Consider the following 17,047-nt stretch of genomic DNA (forward strand, 5'->3'; position numbering starts at 1 on the left):
GAATGTGGCTGTGGCTGCACAGTTTATCTTCCTAAGAATATTTGATGGCTTTCAAATAACAACAACAACAACAACAACAACAACTAGTGATTTGGGATATGAAATCCAACATGGTCATCTCGTTTGCTGTGTATTATTTATTTTATTTTATTTATTTATAAAATTTGTATACTGTCTAATAATAATAATAATAATAATAATAATAATAATAATAATAATAGCCAAAGGGCTATCCCGCTATTTAAAAATTCTAAATTTACCGGACTTGAACATTTTGACTCTACAAAAAAACCACCTTACTCGGAACAGCTTACATCCTCCAACGATACCTTAACAGTTCCTAGGTCCTTGGTTAGGACTCGAGCTGCTGAGCTATTAACCAGCCTCAAAGGCTGTGAATCTCACTAAAGATTAACCAATAATAATAATAATAATAATAATAATAATAATAATAATAATAATAATTCTTAAAAATATAATTTTTACCCTTTTTTAAAAAACACATGCTGCAATGTAAGAAATAAATACATAATAAATAAAAATATTAGAAAAATTAGCCAAATTATTTCAGTGCTATAATTTGTATGAATCGCACAATTTGCCTTTTCTTAGAACAAAATTCTAATTGCACAGGCACATTTTGGGGGTGCATGTTGAGAATGCTCTACCAAAATATAATCCTAGGTTACTCCAGGACTGATACAGAATTAATAGTAATAATGACATTAGATGTCTACATACTACACCTTGAACTCGTAGGACTCTTCAATAATCACTTCTAGCTTTGTGTGCTCCCCCAGGATGGGGCGCCCCATTTCAGCAATGCGGCGTTCTTCCTCCTCTTTGCTTGTCAGAGGCTGCTTCTCTTCGTTCTCTTCTGGGGATGGAAAAGACAAAAAGAACCAGTTGAGGGATAGTTGAGTCTGTTGCCTTTTCTGCAGCCAGCTTTTGTTTATCCTCCAACATACTCCATTAATGTGGCAAAAGCAAGCAAACAACTGTTACAAGAATACACCATCAGGGCAGCCTCCTGCATTGTAAGGATTGGAGTTTGCTCCTCCTGATAGTTTACCTGGAAGCATCAGGAAACAATATAATGGCTCATAGCTCCTCTGTATGTCAAAAGGAGTGCTTCCTTTCACCCCTTGTGCTTTTGAAGGGAACCACAATTTAGCAGGTAGCTCTTTGAGCTGCTCTTTGCAACTGGGAAATAGAAAAGGGAGTATCTATGGATTCACAGGTCTATGTGATGCACTACCTAATATGGTTGTTTTTAAATAGGTCTACTATTAGTTGAGGCTTGTCTAAACATGAAATATATGATTGTAACAGATGCAAAGTGATTTCTATGAGTCAGAATTTTAGACTGCTAAAATAATCAAGCAAAAGCAGATAACATATCCAGAAGAGAAATATAAAGAAATATCTTTGGTAAATATCAGCTCATGTTTTCCAGGTTCCCAGAGCCATTTTTTTCCTGTTAGGACTCTCCAACAATTGCCATTTAGCTGCATTACTTGGATGAATACCTCTTAATTACAACTTAGGTTTTATAACCAGGACAAGGCAGAAAGGAGTTAAGAGTTTTTGGCATCTCTTTCTACTGATCATCAAGATTTCTATCCAAATATGGCAAGGAACCTTGTCACCTCCCAAAAGAACATGTGTTTAGATTTGCACACAAAAAGGACAATCTATAGTATACCTTTCCTTGATTATGTGAAGACAGACTCAGAGGACATCAGGCTCAACACAATATCATCATATTTGAATTTAATATTCCTGGCGAGGCTAGACACAACATACAGTATATTGTGTTCATGTTAACCTGAACCTTTCTCAGTTGTATCTGAAACTATTACTTTAGGTGTGTAAAGTAAAGCCTATTGATTAAATTTTTGTGCTAGATGGGGAAGTCTCACATCTTTCTTTTCTTCCCATGGCTTTTCTCTCTCAGAATGTAATCCATGCCTCTTCATATTATTTTTATCATCAAGTGAGCTCTGATATTATAACATATATTGGCTGGAACAAAAGGCCTGGAAAGGAAGGGCTTCATGAAAATGAATTCTGGCTGCTGGATTGGCTCCATTTCTCCCCAACACTGCTATCATGTAGAGATGTTTCATATTTTTGTATCTAGAACCAAAGTATACATTTACATTTTCCACTGATGTCTGGGTGACCTTCTAGGATCTGTTTCAATTTTTAAAGTTTTCTTAAAATTTCTGCGGGTAAAGCTGTCAGTGTTCCTGGCCCCAAGGCAATGCCTTCACACTTGATAAAAATATTGAAAGTTCCCTATATGCAGGCATTATGTTTCAGTGAGAGCTAAAATAGCCCAATACAAGCTAAGTGAAAGGTGAGGGGGCTCATTGTTATTCTAACCAACACCTGCCCCAACTCCCAGGCAGTGTGAGAGGGTGAAGCAAACCTTGTCTATGTTTAAACTGGAAAACAAGCTTGTAGTTTCTAGGGAAGCATTTAGAAAAGGACTCCTCAGGGTGCCGTCAGCCAGGCAATGTCGGCTGGCGACCCCCAGGGGGAGGGCCTTCTCTGTGGCAGCACCTGCCCTCTGGAACGACCTGCCCCCGGAGATACATAGGATACCAGATCTCCGTGTTTTTCGCCGTACCCTCAAAACTTTTCTATTTCACCAAGCTGGGCTGGCGTAAACCGGCCCCCCTTAGATATTTTAATTGTAACGGATTTTAGTTGGGATGTTTTAAATCTGGGCCAAAATTGATTTAATTCTTTTAAATTTTGTATTGGATGTTTTTTATTCTTGGCTGTTCACCGCCCTGAGTCTAGCAGGAGAAGGGCAGTATAAAAATTTAATAAAATAAATAAATAAATAAATAAATTTTGTCTTCTGAAATGGGTTATAATTAATGGGGAAGATTGAGTATTTAATTTAGTCAAAGACATAAAAACAAAGACATGAGGACCCAGATTGTGGGGGCAATAAGCTGACTTTGTATAAATATACAAAAGTATGAAGGCTATTGCTTAAAGCATTGTAAGCCACCCTGTGTGTCCGGAGAAGGGTGGCATATAAATTAAAGCCAAAAAAAAAAAAATCAAATCCCACATACGAGCCACGTTGGGGCAGTGGTTAGGGTGCAGTACTGCAGGCTACTTCAGCTGACTGCCAGCTGACTGCAATTTAGCAGTTCAAATCTTACCAGGCTCAAGGTTGACTCAGCCTTCCATCCTTCCGAGGTGGGTAAAATGAGAACCCAAATTGTTGGGGGCAATATGCTGACTCTGTAAACCACTTAGAGAGGGTTGTAAAGCACTGTAAAGTGGTATATACTGTAAGTCTAAGTGCTAAGTCTAAGTGCTATTTCCTTTCCCACCTTAAATACACCTTCCCTGTATCCCACAATAATGCATGTGAGTTATTGGTTTCACATTATCTGTTGGACTGGGAGCCTAGCACACTGGAATACCTTGAATGTTGATTACAGTAGAAGGAAGGGGATGGTCTCTAGCATGAACTTTCCTGAAGACAGGCTTGCCTGACAAAATGGCAAAAATAATTAATGTCAATGGGCTGAACTGGATTTCAATAGTGGTTTTAATACTTTGTGGAGTTAGAGTCTGTTAAAAGTGAGAAATCTACAAGATAGTGAACTGTAATTTCTATTTCACTCAGGGTTATGACAAGTATAAATGCTCACTACAGACCTTCTGGAAAATCTGTGAAATAACTCATGCTATGGAACTCAAACTTCCATCTGAGACAACCAGCATGGCTACTCTGGATAATGGTAATTGGAATCGTTTACCATACAGAAGACTGCAAGTTACACATTTTTTTTGCCTTCTAACATTTTCAGAAACAAAGAATGAGGTACTAGTTTTTTTCGATTAGTAATCTCCCAATGAGTTCACAACTATAATTGGTTATGAAATCTATGACATGTGAACATGGCACCCTGACATATTCTTTGTATCATAAAGAATCAGAAAACAGTCTTGATTTGATTTTACTTTACTAAATACTTTGTTCTGCAGATGGATAAAACCTGATTCCTGTTTTTACACAGGACTCTTTCACTACGCCCACTCGTGAATGAGTGCTTATGTTGCTAAGCCAAAACCTTTTAGGGCTTGGTATGACATGTCAAGAAGCCTTGCTATCTGTTAAGTGTTTCATCAGTCCTTGTAAAAATGAAGAGGATGTAAAAAGTGTCTTTACTGCCCAACACAGTAGAAGTACAGTGATGGGAAAGTAAGGCTCCTTCAATGATATGAATAAAGCTGTTTCTTTGTTAAGTTTTATTGATAAGGATCAACAGAAAAAATCCACTTTGCAGTAGTGCTGAGAGTTAAAATTCTAGAAAAGATGGTGACAGAAACTCAAAAAGAAGTCAAATTGGTTTAAAGAGTTGTGGCACGGTTTGAGAGAATATGTGTTCAACCTACATTAGATTTGATATTTCCAAACCAATGTATATGTGCCTTAATATTTCTGATAGTCGTCTCTCCACATAAATTTGTTTTCAATTATCATTTGGTAAAAAGATTTTTCATAATAATATTTATGTGTTTCATATCAATGATTATACAAATGATACAGTATATTTTGGACAAATAATGACTTTTACCGGATGTTGCAAACTTTCCCCCCTCTTGGTCTCAAGAGAAGGATTTTTAAAGACAAAGCAGATATTTGATTATTTTTTTCCTGCTACATTTGCATATTTTCTCTGCATCACAATTAGTTGCATCAGCAACATTTTTACAGAAAACCTATCATTAATTCAGAGCTCAGCCTAGCTGAGTATGGAGTCCGTGAGCATCCTTGCAAATGATTCCTTATAGAACTCAACAGCAATTTATCATTTACCCCAATTAGAATTAAGTGCTTTGTCAATGGCATGTAAGATATAAGATGAATGACAATTTATTCCAGGAACTAGCTGGGCAGCTGATATTGCTATTTAAGTATCTATTCATATTTTTATCCCATCCTTTTTAAAGGTATATCCAGTTTTCTTTTCTCTGCCTCATTTGCATAACAACTTCTAGGAAAAGCAAGGGATTTATTTATTTTCTCCCTGCCTTTATGATTTTTATAAATAACTCAAGGTGGTGGACATACCTAACTCCCTCCTCCTTTTTCCCTACAACAACAACCCTGTGAAGTAGGTTGGGCTGACAGAGAGTGATTAGCCCAAAGTCAGGCTAGGGGTCACTCAATTTGAGTCTGTATGTGTTTTCTGTCTACTGGAACATAGGAAGTTTCAGATGGTCTATTTCTGTGTCTTGCATTTAAATTCTCCTACAGCTGTGATGAGTACATGTTGCAGCAGAATAGTGGGATCCTTATTTTATTTACTTAAAACGTTAACAAAAGAAATCTGGATGATTAAAATGTTTTAACTTTGCATAGATTTTCTAAAAAATAAAATGTAATGAAAAATACAGCTGAAGATAATTTGGTACCAAGCACTTTGAAGAAACCTTAGGAACTTCAGCCACCATATTTTGCTGGTTGTAATATTTGGAGCTTTGTTGTCAACAGATTGGAAGTATCTTAAAACACATCATCATCTAGTTTCTCAAGTTAAGCCTTCAAGTAATTTTTAGAAAATAATTGTGTTTTTTTTTTTAAATATAAGCTTATTAGCATGAAACATGTGATGTTAGGTTTGTGAGAATGAACTCATAATCAAAAAGTGCTAGTTACTTAGAATGTGGATATAAAAGAAATTAAGATGTCTTACCATTCAAAGATTTCCCTTAATTATAAAAGCAATGACAAGAACAAGCCAAGATGTTAACAAACATAATGTAGAATGACAACTTCCAATACATCTGTTGGTTGAATCTACATTCACTATAGCTCTAATATGATGGCTGTATATTTCTAATCTATAAAAGCTTTTTTGCTTTCTTCCAGAGTTGCAAAAGGACCTGTGATGCTTCTGAAGCCAGGTATGCAAGATCCACTCCAATCCTACAATCAGTTATATACTCTTCCTTTTGTCCAAAATAAAAGCTCATAATATTTTAAACCTAAGTAGATTGAAATGCAGAATATTATAACATTTTGTCCAAAACACAAAAAGTAATAAGGAGACTGTTTTATGCAACCTCCAAGGAAATGAACACGTCCTCATACATTCTAATAGGACTCTCACAACAGGAGTCCTTGGTGGGCTAGTTCAGCTTTCTTCCTATGTCATAGATAGGTTTGTCTGATGTTACAAAATACATCTTTTAACTTTTTGTGAAGGGTGATAGTAGAGTAGTAGTAGAGTTGATTAACTAGTCTGGGGAGCAACTAGTTTGCACTTGGGCCCCCAAGGAGAACTGCAACAGTTTTGGAAATCTTGCTATATATTAATCTTTGAAAGATCAGAGAATAAACTAGTTTTCTTAATACCAAAACAGAGTTCCAGTTGTTTCTGTTGCTCCCCTCTGGGAGGAGATTTCGAAGTATTTCTAGCAGAACTACCAGATTCTGTAACAGCTTTGTTTCCTATGCCATCCCTCCAGTCAACTCACAAGATTCATTTTTCTCGTCATGTATACATTCGGACTAGACTGTGTTGTTTCTCTGTGTCATATAATATATGTAGGTATATGAATAATTTTGTACTTATTTATTTTGTCATGTTTATGTAGTGTATATTGGAGATGATGACCTTTGGAGAGCTGTATGCAACGAAATTTCATTTTAATGTATGCCGATTAGTGTACATTCAAAGTGACAATAAAGTTATTCTATTCTATTCTATTCTATTCTATTCTATTCTATTCTATTCTATTCTATTCTATTCTATTCTATTCTATTCTATTCTATTCTATTCTATTCAATCTGTGTTTTATAAACAGTGGCCAACCAGAAATCCATCCAAAGCCTACAGATAAGGCAATCGGGGCAACAATTCTCTCAACTTTGATTGCTAGCCACTTTTTATATTTTATATTTGTTTGATGTATATCTCATTATTCCACAAAGAGTACAAAGTAAAATACAGGTAGTCTTTGCTTAGTGACCATAAGTGAGATCAGCAACTTGTATGCTGAGCTGAAAAATAACTTGACAACAATGGGGCTCATAACCTTACTTCCCCTTCAGTTGCTAAGAGAAGCAATGTGGTTGCTACGTGAAAAATCATGTGACTGGAAATTATGATTTTACTTCCACCTTCTATATTGACTCTGCTTGTTACAAGTGAAAGTGCACACTAGTTGTGAAGCATGTGAATGGTGATCATATGATTGTGGTATGCTGCAATGGTTACAAATACGAGGATAGGTCAGAACATTTTTTAAAGCACTGTCATAACTCCAAATGTCTGCTGCATGAGACAGTCAATAAGTGAGAACTAACTGTTCATGGTATTTCCTCGATTCTTTCCCTTTGCCCCCCAACAATATTGTGAGGTAGTTAAGAGTGATTAGCCCAAAGTCACTCATTGAGCATTGATAGCTGAAAGTAGGCTTAAATTTAATACTCTTTGGTTGAAGCCCAACATTTTGACCATCACAAACCACTAGTTTTGGGGGGGCATATAATATACATTGCTAGCAAATAACTGATAGCTAGGTATAATAGTAAAAAAAAGATCAGCTATATAAAACTGGAATTGTATCTTTGAACAGAAAGATAATTGAAAATCCATACCTGTAATTGTGAAGCCACCTAAAGGAACGCCAAAACAGAGAGAAAAAGAAAGGAAATTAATATATTGTTGCATTGTGCATTACTTAGATCATTGAAGCTTTGCTCTTAATATGAACTACATATTTCCCAGTAGGAATATGATCAGAGTGTATGTTTATCTGAATGGATTGTCAATTAAAAGATTATCTAAATTTCTCAAATATGAACATCAAATGAAAAATAGGAAATCATACCTTGTCAATCATAATTGGTTGAAATACATAGTTAAAGGCAACATTAGAAATTAAGAGAATAATCTTCTCTAACTTGTTTTTCTTCAAATGTGTTGAGACTATAATCATCAAATTTGAAACAAAAATACTGTATATTGCATTTGGAAAATGCTTCCTTGGTTGTTTTAAAAAGTTCACGGAGAAGCATTTTATTAGCAGGAAATACATATTCTTTATGCAAAAGATCCCAGACCTAATTCCAAGATCACTCTGATACCCTCCAAATGTGCTAGACATCAGTTCACGTCCCCTGCAGCCAGTGTCCTGTTTGGAGGTGATGCTACAATCCAGTACACCTAGAGGATGTTGGGTGCAGAAGCCTGTCCTGAGATCTCAAAATAAAAAGGATCTCAGGCAGTGGGGATAAAATATAGAATATGTCTAAAAGCCTCCATATGATCAGATGTTAACATTTAATAATATACCATCTGTTACATATTCCAATTTTCCTAAAGCATTATGCCAAACTTTCTTGATTCCTTCACATTCAGTTGTCATAATGTCCATTCAACTGTATGAAGCAGCTCCTTCTGGGATGGCTATGCATGTCTGAGGCCTACTTTTGTTGTTCCCTCTCAAGAGAACAAATACGTGATCTGACTCCAACACAGTAAAAGAACAGGCCTGTGATACATAAACTCAGGAAAATATCCTGACTGTGCTAGGGTTGTAAGATTGCCTTTCTCAACTGTACCTGTCCATTTTGTGTTGGACTTAGCTCTTGTAATTGCCAGCCAAAATGGATTTATGGCTATTGGTTTTATATATAACTGAAGGCTGGCAGCTTGGAGAAGGCTGGTATAAGAAAGTTGTACATATTGAATGAGCCTAGGTTTCCAAATAAAACCTGGTTTATTCTTTGTCTCAATGTGTTGAAAGTTTATTTATGAAGAAAGCTAGAATTGTGTGGAAATCTATCCTATGTGAATGTCACAGGGATGGATGAGAGCTGTTTTTGTCAAGTTTCATTTATTTTGGCTGAATATAGGAACACTTCATGATAAAATGTGCGTCCTTTACGAGGTTGTCTAAGAAGACCAAATTGTTTCTGAAAAGTGGAATTTAGAATGTGAAAATACTTGAGGTCCAGTTGCAAATATCCCGAAGAGATCAGAATTTCTCATTTTCATTTACCAAAACAAATAACTGTCTGATCATTTTAAAAAAAGTAATTTTCTTTTGAGCTATTTGTACAGCAGATCCCAAAGACATGCAGAAATGACTTTTCCTTGAAAAAAAGTACAGAAATTGTTATTGTTTAAATGCCCTCTAGTGCCATCAAGGATTGCAACATAGCCATGGATAAACAAGGATATCTGGTTAAAAAGCATGGAAGTTGTAGTCCAAAATATTGACACTAAGCTGGCGAAAGCAATTTTAAAGGGAATGCTTAAAAAGGAACCTATTATGTCATGCTGCAAACCATAAGACAAATAAAAAGAGATATTTGCTGTTCATTAACGTACCAAAAGAAAGACTGAATACAATGTGAATCTTAACCTGATTAATTTACGGTCTGGTAAAAAGCTTTGGGGTAAGAATTTATGGTCAAATATCATGTAGTATCTTCTATTTTTTTATTAGTTCTTTCCTACCTTGATTTTGGTCAAAGGCACACTGAATCTGAAGGATCATTTTCAAGCCAGTATATATGGAGAATGAATTTAAGCACAAATTGACATTCAATGACTGACATAAATTGTTTTTAATAATCTTTAGTAGGACAGCTTCCTTGAATCTTTTGAGAAAAATAAAGCATGAAATAAATTGAAAAAATAATTTACATAAAATACATTGATTGACTCCCCCATATGGAAAAGAAATACAAGAAATGCAGTGCTTACCAAGCTCATTCAACAACAGGGCTGTGGAGAAGACACAGAAGGACAAATACAGAAGAAAAAAAATGAGCAATGAAAGGAAAGAAGACATCCACAAAAAAGCCTCAGATCCAGGAGGCCAGAAAACGTAGAGCTGCAAAGCTGCAGGATACCATTACTACAAAGAAAAATAGCATGAGAATAATGGAAAAGACACGTTTCATGGGAATAAGCTGTGAAATTGTGGGAAAATATTAAATGCACTGTAACGTTTTGTGTAACTGACAAATCTTTAATTCAATCAAGGTTCCCAACTTTTAGATCATATTCTTGGATATATGTAAAGACCTTAATTTTGCTTCATTGACAGCTCTGCCAGAGATTGAGGAAATAATATGTCACAATGGATATGCGTGAGCATTTGCCTTTTTTTTTCTTTAAAAAAAAAGGGCAACCAAATCATTCCTATGCCTGGAATTATAACACTCTATATATACCTTGATCCTTTCTTGGCACAAGGGTGCATCTTGCATTAACAAGGGGAAGCCTTTGGTTGTAATGAACAGGGCTAATATATGTGGTTGAAAAATCCAAATTAAGTAGAATTAGCTAGGCTTCTCTATAGTGATTTATTGCCATTTAATGGTCTGGATTTTTGAAGCCTAGATCTGGTAGCTTTAGTTCAGAAGATAAAGGCTTCAGCCTAAGGACACAGCTACAGTTGGAGAATTGCACTAGGAATGTAATGAGCTATTTTCTTAATCAAGCACAACTCTGTTTGGCATTGTAATGTGACAGGTAAAGAAGTTTTTCAAAAATAAGGCTGGATTAAATCTTCTAGCCTTCAAGTCTTTCAAATCTCAGCTGCCTTGTGAGTAAGACCGAACTGACTCCTGCTCAAGAGAGCTTGCAGATCTCCTGGAAGCTTTTCAAACTATTCGAGGGAGATCTATTCCATAATTTAAGATGCATTTTGTACAGAGAACCTATTGAATTTTCAGCATCAATGCTTCCATTTAATCTGGAAACTGCAAGCCCAATTCTTTAGAATGTATTATGAATATTACATATAGATAGCTATGTTCCTTAGCCAAAAGAAGATAACTTTTGCTTTTATTCATTTAAAATATGATTTTTAAAAGAAGAAATTGATTTCTTGCAAAATATGAAAGGGATATTTGGGGAGCATTTAGCACATTTTTTTTTGTTCTTAGCATTAAATGTTTGTTCAGCAACCAGTCTCAACATTTTTTAAATCTGCATTTTGCTCATTGTATTTACCTCTAGAGTTTATTATTCTGCAGAATATTTTTATTTAAAAAAAACTTATGCAAAAAGATCCAGTTACAGTTACATAGGTTTCTTTGAATAAACATCACTTGATGAGAAATCTATGTTGCACATCAATATATAAACTGGGGCATACTTGTGGCATAGTCTTCCTTGTAATACTACAGATAGATTGGACATATCTATTTCACTATTTTTATCTACCCACAAGTTAAGATATCGGGCAACTCAGTTGGCTTCTGTCAATTTAGCTAAGTGGGCAAAGAGTGAAAATAAATGTATACATCTGTCTTATACACTCACATTAAGTGTGAAGTGTTTACAGGATATCTGCATCAAATGTATAGTGAATTGCAGTTCTCAAGGAATGGACAATGGGGAAAGAAAATATTTAAAACACAATATCAAATGATATAAGTTAAAGATAAATACATCGGTTGGTACAGCAGTCATTACTCTCCTTTCCACCATGGCCTGTTCTGAGAGGACCGTCATGCAACTTCTGTTAAATTACACAATGTATCTAGGCTCCATATTAAAATTTGTTTTGAGCTGGGTTCTATATTTCATCTGTTAACACTGAGCTTCAATGAAAAATTGAGTAAGAATTCATTCACCTCAAGGACAAGGAGAAAATTTGTGGGGGGCTGGGGGGGGGGGAAGAGCCTTGGAATCAGTCAAACATATTCAATATGAAACCAGCTGGTTTGATTGATCTGTAAAGTCCTCTGGGAGACTTTGTAATTGAAATGTAGACTAGGAGTGCTTCAGATAAATAAATAAAATCAATACCTTAATAATATTAAATTGTTGTGCAATTTTTAAAATTGCATTGAATTCTCTTTATTTCCAGAATATTAGGAGAAATTTATATTTTTAGGAAAAAACCCTAAATATTTAATGAGGAAATATCCTTGAGAGGAGACTGGAACAGACTTATAGATGTATAGGTGTGCACAAACCTGAAATAAAGGTACAAGTCTACTGAGTATAGCATATGATACAACTATTTCATTATGCATGGATATTATAGTCTATTGTTTGCAAATGAGATATAATTTGGGGGAATAATTAAAAGGATGCTAAAAAATCTGCCCTTTGAGAAACAAAACTGCAGTGGTCATAATATTTGGATTTTATTGCATCCATATCACAGGATGTATTATATAAATAATTTATATGGTATGTTTAAGTGGATCATAATAATTATCAAGAATTATTTTTTTAAAAAAGAGAAAGAGATAGATGCAAAATTAAAACTGCTAAGCTTGACAGAGGTCATGACACATTAAGTGGAAGCTGAGTAAGAAAGTTGTGAGAGGAGGGAGACACACATAGGGAATGGTCCCAGTTTCTTGTAAGGTGCCTGGGTTTACTCTCACACCTTTCATTCTTCTTCGTATCCATATTGGTTCCTCAAGCACAAGGAAGAAACTGCACTCTTTCTCATATTCCTCACGGTCAAGTATTCTAAGGGTAATGTATTTCCTGTGGGAACACAAGACAAAGGCAAAACAAATGGTTGGTGTTACACACACGCACACACATGCTTTAAGTTTGACCCAGCTGTGATGGTGGTTGATGGTGATGATAATGGGGGGAACTCTGACCCACACATCCCTATTTTTATGTATGTAAGAGAGCAGAAAGCCTCGGTTCTGGAAACTTTCTTAGTGATCAATATAATTAAGTAGATCCTAAAGAATTTAATACTGGAACTGTATTGCTATGGGCATGAAAAGCAAGCGTGGCATTGTTAAATTGCTTTGAAAGACAATGGATTTGCTTTTGACCATTCATTTGCTTCAGACCTATTCACTGTATCTCAATAGCTAATGAACATATTTTATTACAATTATCTTATGAAGTAATTTCACATGAGACACACTCTTTTTCAGGCAGGCATTTTATGAACAATGAATACGTGGCTATTGTATGCATCAAACCGAGAGGCAGACTTTGCCTGTAGTATATTTGAAGGCATTACAGCACCTGAAAGCATACCTATCTCTCCCATACTCAATGTATGTTTGGCCTTCTTTGAATGAAGACAAAAAGAAGGATCTAACCTTACTTGCCAAAGTTTACTCTGTAGAAGAGCAATTTGAATCTGATCCTTTCGCATAGTTTTCTTTCCACTACATGGCACTGAGTCAAAAGCAGTTTTTGTTCAAATTGTACTTGAAGCAATGTAAAAGGTAGATTAGATAATGATAGTCTTGTATGACAGAGAATATGATAATTTAATTAGATTCCTCTCTGGCTAAAACTATGCCTAAATTTGACAGCTAATGGAATTTAGGATACCCTAATAATGACACTTCTGGTCAGTGACTCAGCTCTCTGCCCTTTTACATAGATAATGGGAATGTGTGTTTTGACAATCTATGAATTGGGATGTGCCAGGCATCCATGAGTGATCAAGACAGGTGCATTCAGGTAGGGCTCAGCCCTATATAGCCGATCCCCCACCTTTCTTTTCACTCATCTCCACCAGACGGGGCTCCCAAATTTCAACGTAGAAGGTCTTGTTTTTCTCATACTCCTCATCATCAATTACTTTGATAGATATCGTTTTGCTGCAACAGAGAAGAATAGAGATTCGAGAATAAGGGAGGAAGAAGAAAATGGGAAGACAGCAAATGTAGAGAAAGGACAAAGCTGTAAGAGGAAAGGAAAAAAAATTAAAGAAATTAAAGGATATTTTACAATGCTGTGAACCTAAGATAAAATGTTTCTATGATAATGTTTACAAAATTGTCTAAGATCACAATTGTCTTTGTGAAGGCTACATTTGCATGAAAAATGTAATCAAGTCTGTGCAAGCATACTGTTTATTCTCTCATTCTAGGACATGTTGACACAATAAGTTGGTCATGTTAGTCAAAAGCCAATTTAACTGACCTGGTTTGGGAATTGTACATTAATGAAAATCTTAGAATGGTATTAGAGATTCTTAATTGTTTTAAGAAGAAAGAATAACTATTATTATTTAATAATAATAACTATTATTAAAATAATCTAATCCTGATGGCCAATGCTAACCTATATTTTCCTAATGATTTTTAAACTATGGGACAAGAACTGTAAATCTGTGCTACTGTATTATCAATAAATAAAATAAATAATCCTGTAATATCTTTATATCACAAATAGTCAAAATGCTATTCTAAAAGCATTTTTGGTAATATGAGATCCTTGCTTTAACCAAAGATGCTTCCAGGCAGACATTTACTGCACAAATGTCTCTTCTTACAGAGCATTTTATTAGGAATACATTACTTCTATTATTTTTCTTTTTAGATTAAAATGGGTTATGTTGGAAATAATATTGAACGGTTGGGCTTTGCCTGACAGCTCTACAACCTATTTGCTGGAAGTAAACCAAGTGCATGCATGCCTAAAAACGTCCACTTAGAGGTTAGAGTTTGATTTCCATGAGCCTCACAATCACGTAAGTGCTCATGAGAGTGTTCACCTGGCCCAAAAGGCTGTGTATCTTTTCTTAGAAGTAAATCTCCCAATTATGAATGAAATTACTCCCAGGTAAATAGACACAGAATTCTGGTAAACACAGAAATACATGCAAACAGACAGATAGTTGTACCTATGAAGGAAAACCAGAAGAAAACTAGTGTTGAAAAGGGAGCTGAGTTTTACCCTTTATGGTAAAAGACCAAAGGATCTTTTGTGTCTGGAACCATACAGAAGAATGACAGTCTTCAAACATGACTTCTCAACAACACCAACAGAGCAGTAGAAAAGCAGCAGACCCCTACAGATCCAAAGCTGTCTTACAGGATACCAACCTTTACTAAAAGCCCTATCTGTCCTCCTCCCTCAACACCCATTTGGTCCCATTCCTTTTACCATAGCTTTCCTAATTAGAATTAGCTTCTTGCAGCTATGAAATACCTTTTGTGTTTATTTTCTCTGAGTTATATTTTTTATTTTTGTGGGCATATGCAATACTATATCAAATTTATTTGCATCTGCTTTTATTTACTGGTTGAAATGCTATTAGTCTTGGATTCTACATGTGTAAATGTGATTCTTTTAGTCTAAACTAATCAGTTCTGACACTTCACGTTCAAATATTGTACACGAGGATGCAAAGGACACGTTATTATATGCCCCATAACTGTATGCTACCACATACAGAATTAATATCTGTTGTTTATATTTAGCATCCATTTGAAAGGTTTACAGAAACAGAAATGTTTGTATATGGAGCTGCATGTTTTAGCCATTACTACCTTGGATTATAATGTATATCCCTAAGAAAATTATCATATGTACAATGAGCAGTGCTGAATAGAAATAATAGTGAATGACTCTTCAATTTTAATACATTTGCTAAGACTGGGAAAAGTAAAACCCGTAAACACACCACAGATGAAAAGTTACCTTACTTTGTTCCTTGAGAAAACTAAGCTTATTTGCTAGATTTGTACATCATGTTGAAATTGCAAAGGTTTAACATGTTAAATCATTAAATTTATTCTACAGGAAACCAAAAAAAAAAAACCCCACACCCCAACAAAAAGCAGTATCATTAATAAGTTAGAAAACCAAATATATTTACAATAAAACAAGAATGGAAAACAAGACATTCATTTCAAAAACATTCACACACACACACACACACACACACACACACACACACACAGAGAGAGAGAGAGAGAGAGAGAGAGAGAGAGAGAGAGAGAGAGAGAGAGAGAGAGAGAGAATTTCAATGCTCAAATTCAGTTCCCTCAAATCAATCAGCTTGTCCATTCATCAATTGCTCTGTCACTTACCCAGATCTTAGGGCTCTATATATCGAAGGGTCCCCCTCCCCTCTCCCCCCCCCCCCCGTTTGACAGTCTACTGTAGATCATGCCATGGAGTTATCTTGAAACATTCAGAGTATATTACTAATTTCTTTCAGAGCAACATGGCATGGTATTTCACCATTCCAATTTTAGCTTATGCTATTAACTTCTAAATTGCATACATATGAATATGCTTACATATGTGGGTGAATCCAGATGAAAGCTTATAAATACATTGTGAAAATGGGATTCATTTCTTTTGATATGAAACAATCCCAGGTACATTTTGTGATTATCCAAAAACAGTGTGGTAGAGAAGAGGATTGCTGACATATGTAATCTGATTTCAATACAATGATATTTAAAACGTAAGTTTGGACCACCTAAGAAATTTACACTTATCTTCTATTGTCTCTTTCGGGTTCCACCTTCTTACTTGTTCTAGGGAGGGAGGCACTGCACAGTGATGTAACACATATTTTTTATACAGAAAGTCCTATCATAATGTGAAAAGATCTTATCTTGAGATCTTCTAAAAGTATTCATAGACAACATAAATAGCAGTGGGTTATACAAACCAATGGAGTGATTTGGTATAAGGCAGCTTTCTATGTTTGTCTTGTTAATACTTTAGATTGTGATTGAACAGTCCTTTGAACCAGGAATGCTAGTTTTCAGTTTTGTTTTGCTTTGTTTTCTTTCTTTCTCTTTTTTTTTTACAAATACACTTTGCACTGATTTCCATGTTGTGGTAACACAAAGCAGTGGAACAGCATAGTCCAGCCTGAGGGTTGTTGGAAATGATAGATGTTAGTGACCTTGCTTGATAAATTCATCAAACTACAAAAGACATCTGGAAGCTGAAGTAAATAAAAGCTGCTGTTTCTAAACTCCTGAAGTTAGGCTAGGATATGTTTAAGTAGGGGGACCCATAATATTAAGTAAAACAGCACAAAAGAACAGATGGATGATATCACATCTATCCACGAAATCTGGGCATTAAGTATTCTCTATAAAAAGTATCCTCTATAAAAAGATAATGCTTTTCAACAAGCATCCATAGAATTCTGTGTATTCTCAGTCAGACTTTTCACACTTGGAAATGCCAAAGGATGGATGTTTCTTTTCCTGGCAACAGGAAAATGGCAAGAAAGAAAATTTGCAGAAAAACAGTTTTTTTTTCTTTCGTAAACAATGATTAATTTG

General features: G+C 35.2%; 1 protein-coding gene across 2 annotated transcripts in view; it reads right to left on the reverse strand.

Annotated features, from left to right (window-relative positions):
- Positions 1-17,047, reverse strand: part of SLC8A1 (solute carrier family 8 member A1) — a 257,765-nt gene that overhangs the window by 30,728 nt on the left and 209,990 nt on the right. For both annotated transcript variants that reach the window (XM_070932297.1, XM_070932298.1), the window contains exons 3-8: positions 13,500-13,606; positions 9,762-9,782; positions 7,646-7,663; positions 5,736-5,750; positions 3,453-3,521; positions 747-877 (exon numbers count right to left, since the gene is read on the reverse strand). In XM_070932297.1, the coding sequence (XP_070788398.1) occupies positions 747-877; positions 3,453-3,521; positions 5,736-5,750; positions 7,646-7,663; positions 9,762-9,782; positions 13,500-13,606 (361 nt within the window). The remainder of the gene's footprint in view (positions 1-746; positions 878-3,452; positions 3,522-5,735; positions 5,751-7,645; positions 7,664-9,761; positions 9,783-13,499; positions 13,607-17,047) is intronic.

This window comes from Pituophis catenifer, unplaced genomic scaffold, assembly GCF_029215685.1.
Source record: "Pituophis catenifer annectens isolate HBS135680 unplaced genomic scaffold, rPitCat1.0.hap2 SCAF_1, whole genome shotgun sequence".
NCBI lineage: Eukaryota > Metazoa > Chordata > Lepidosauria > Squamata > Colubridae > Pituophis > Pituophis catenifer.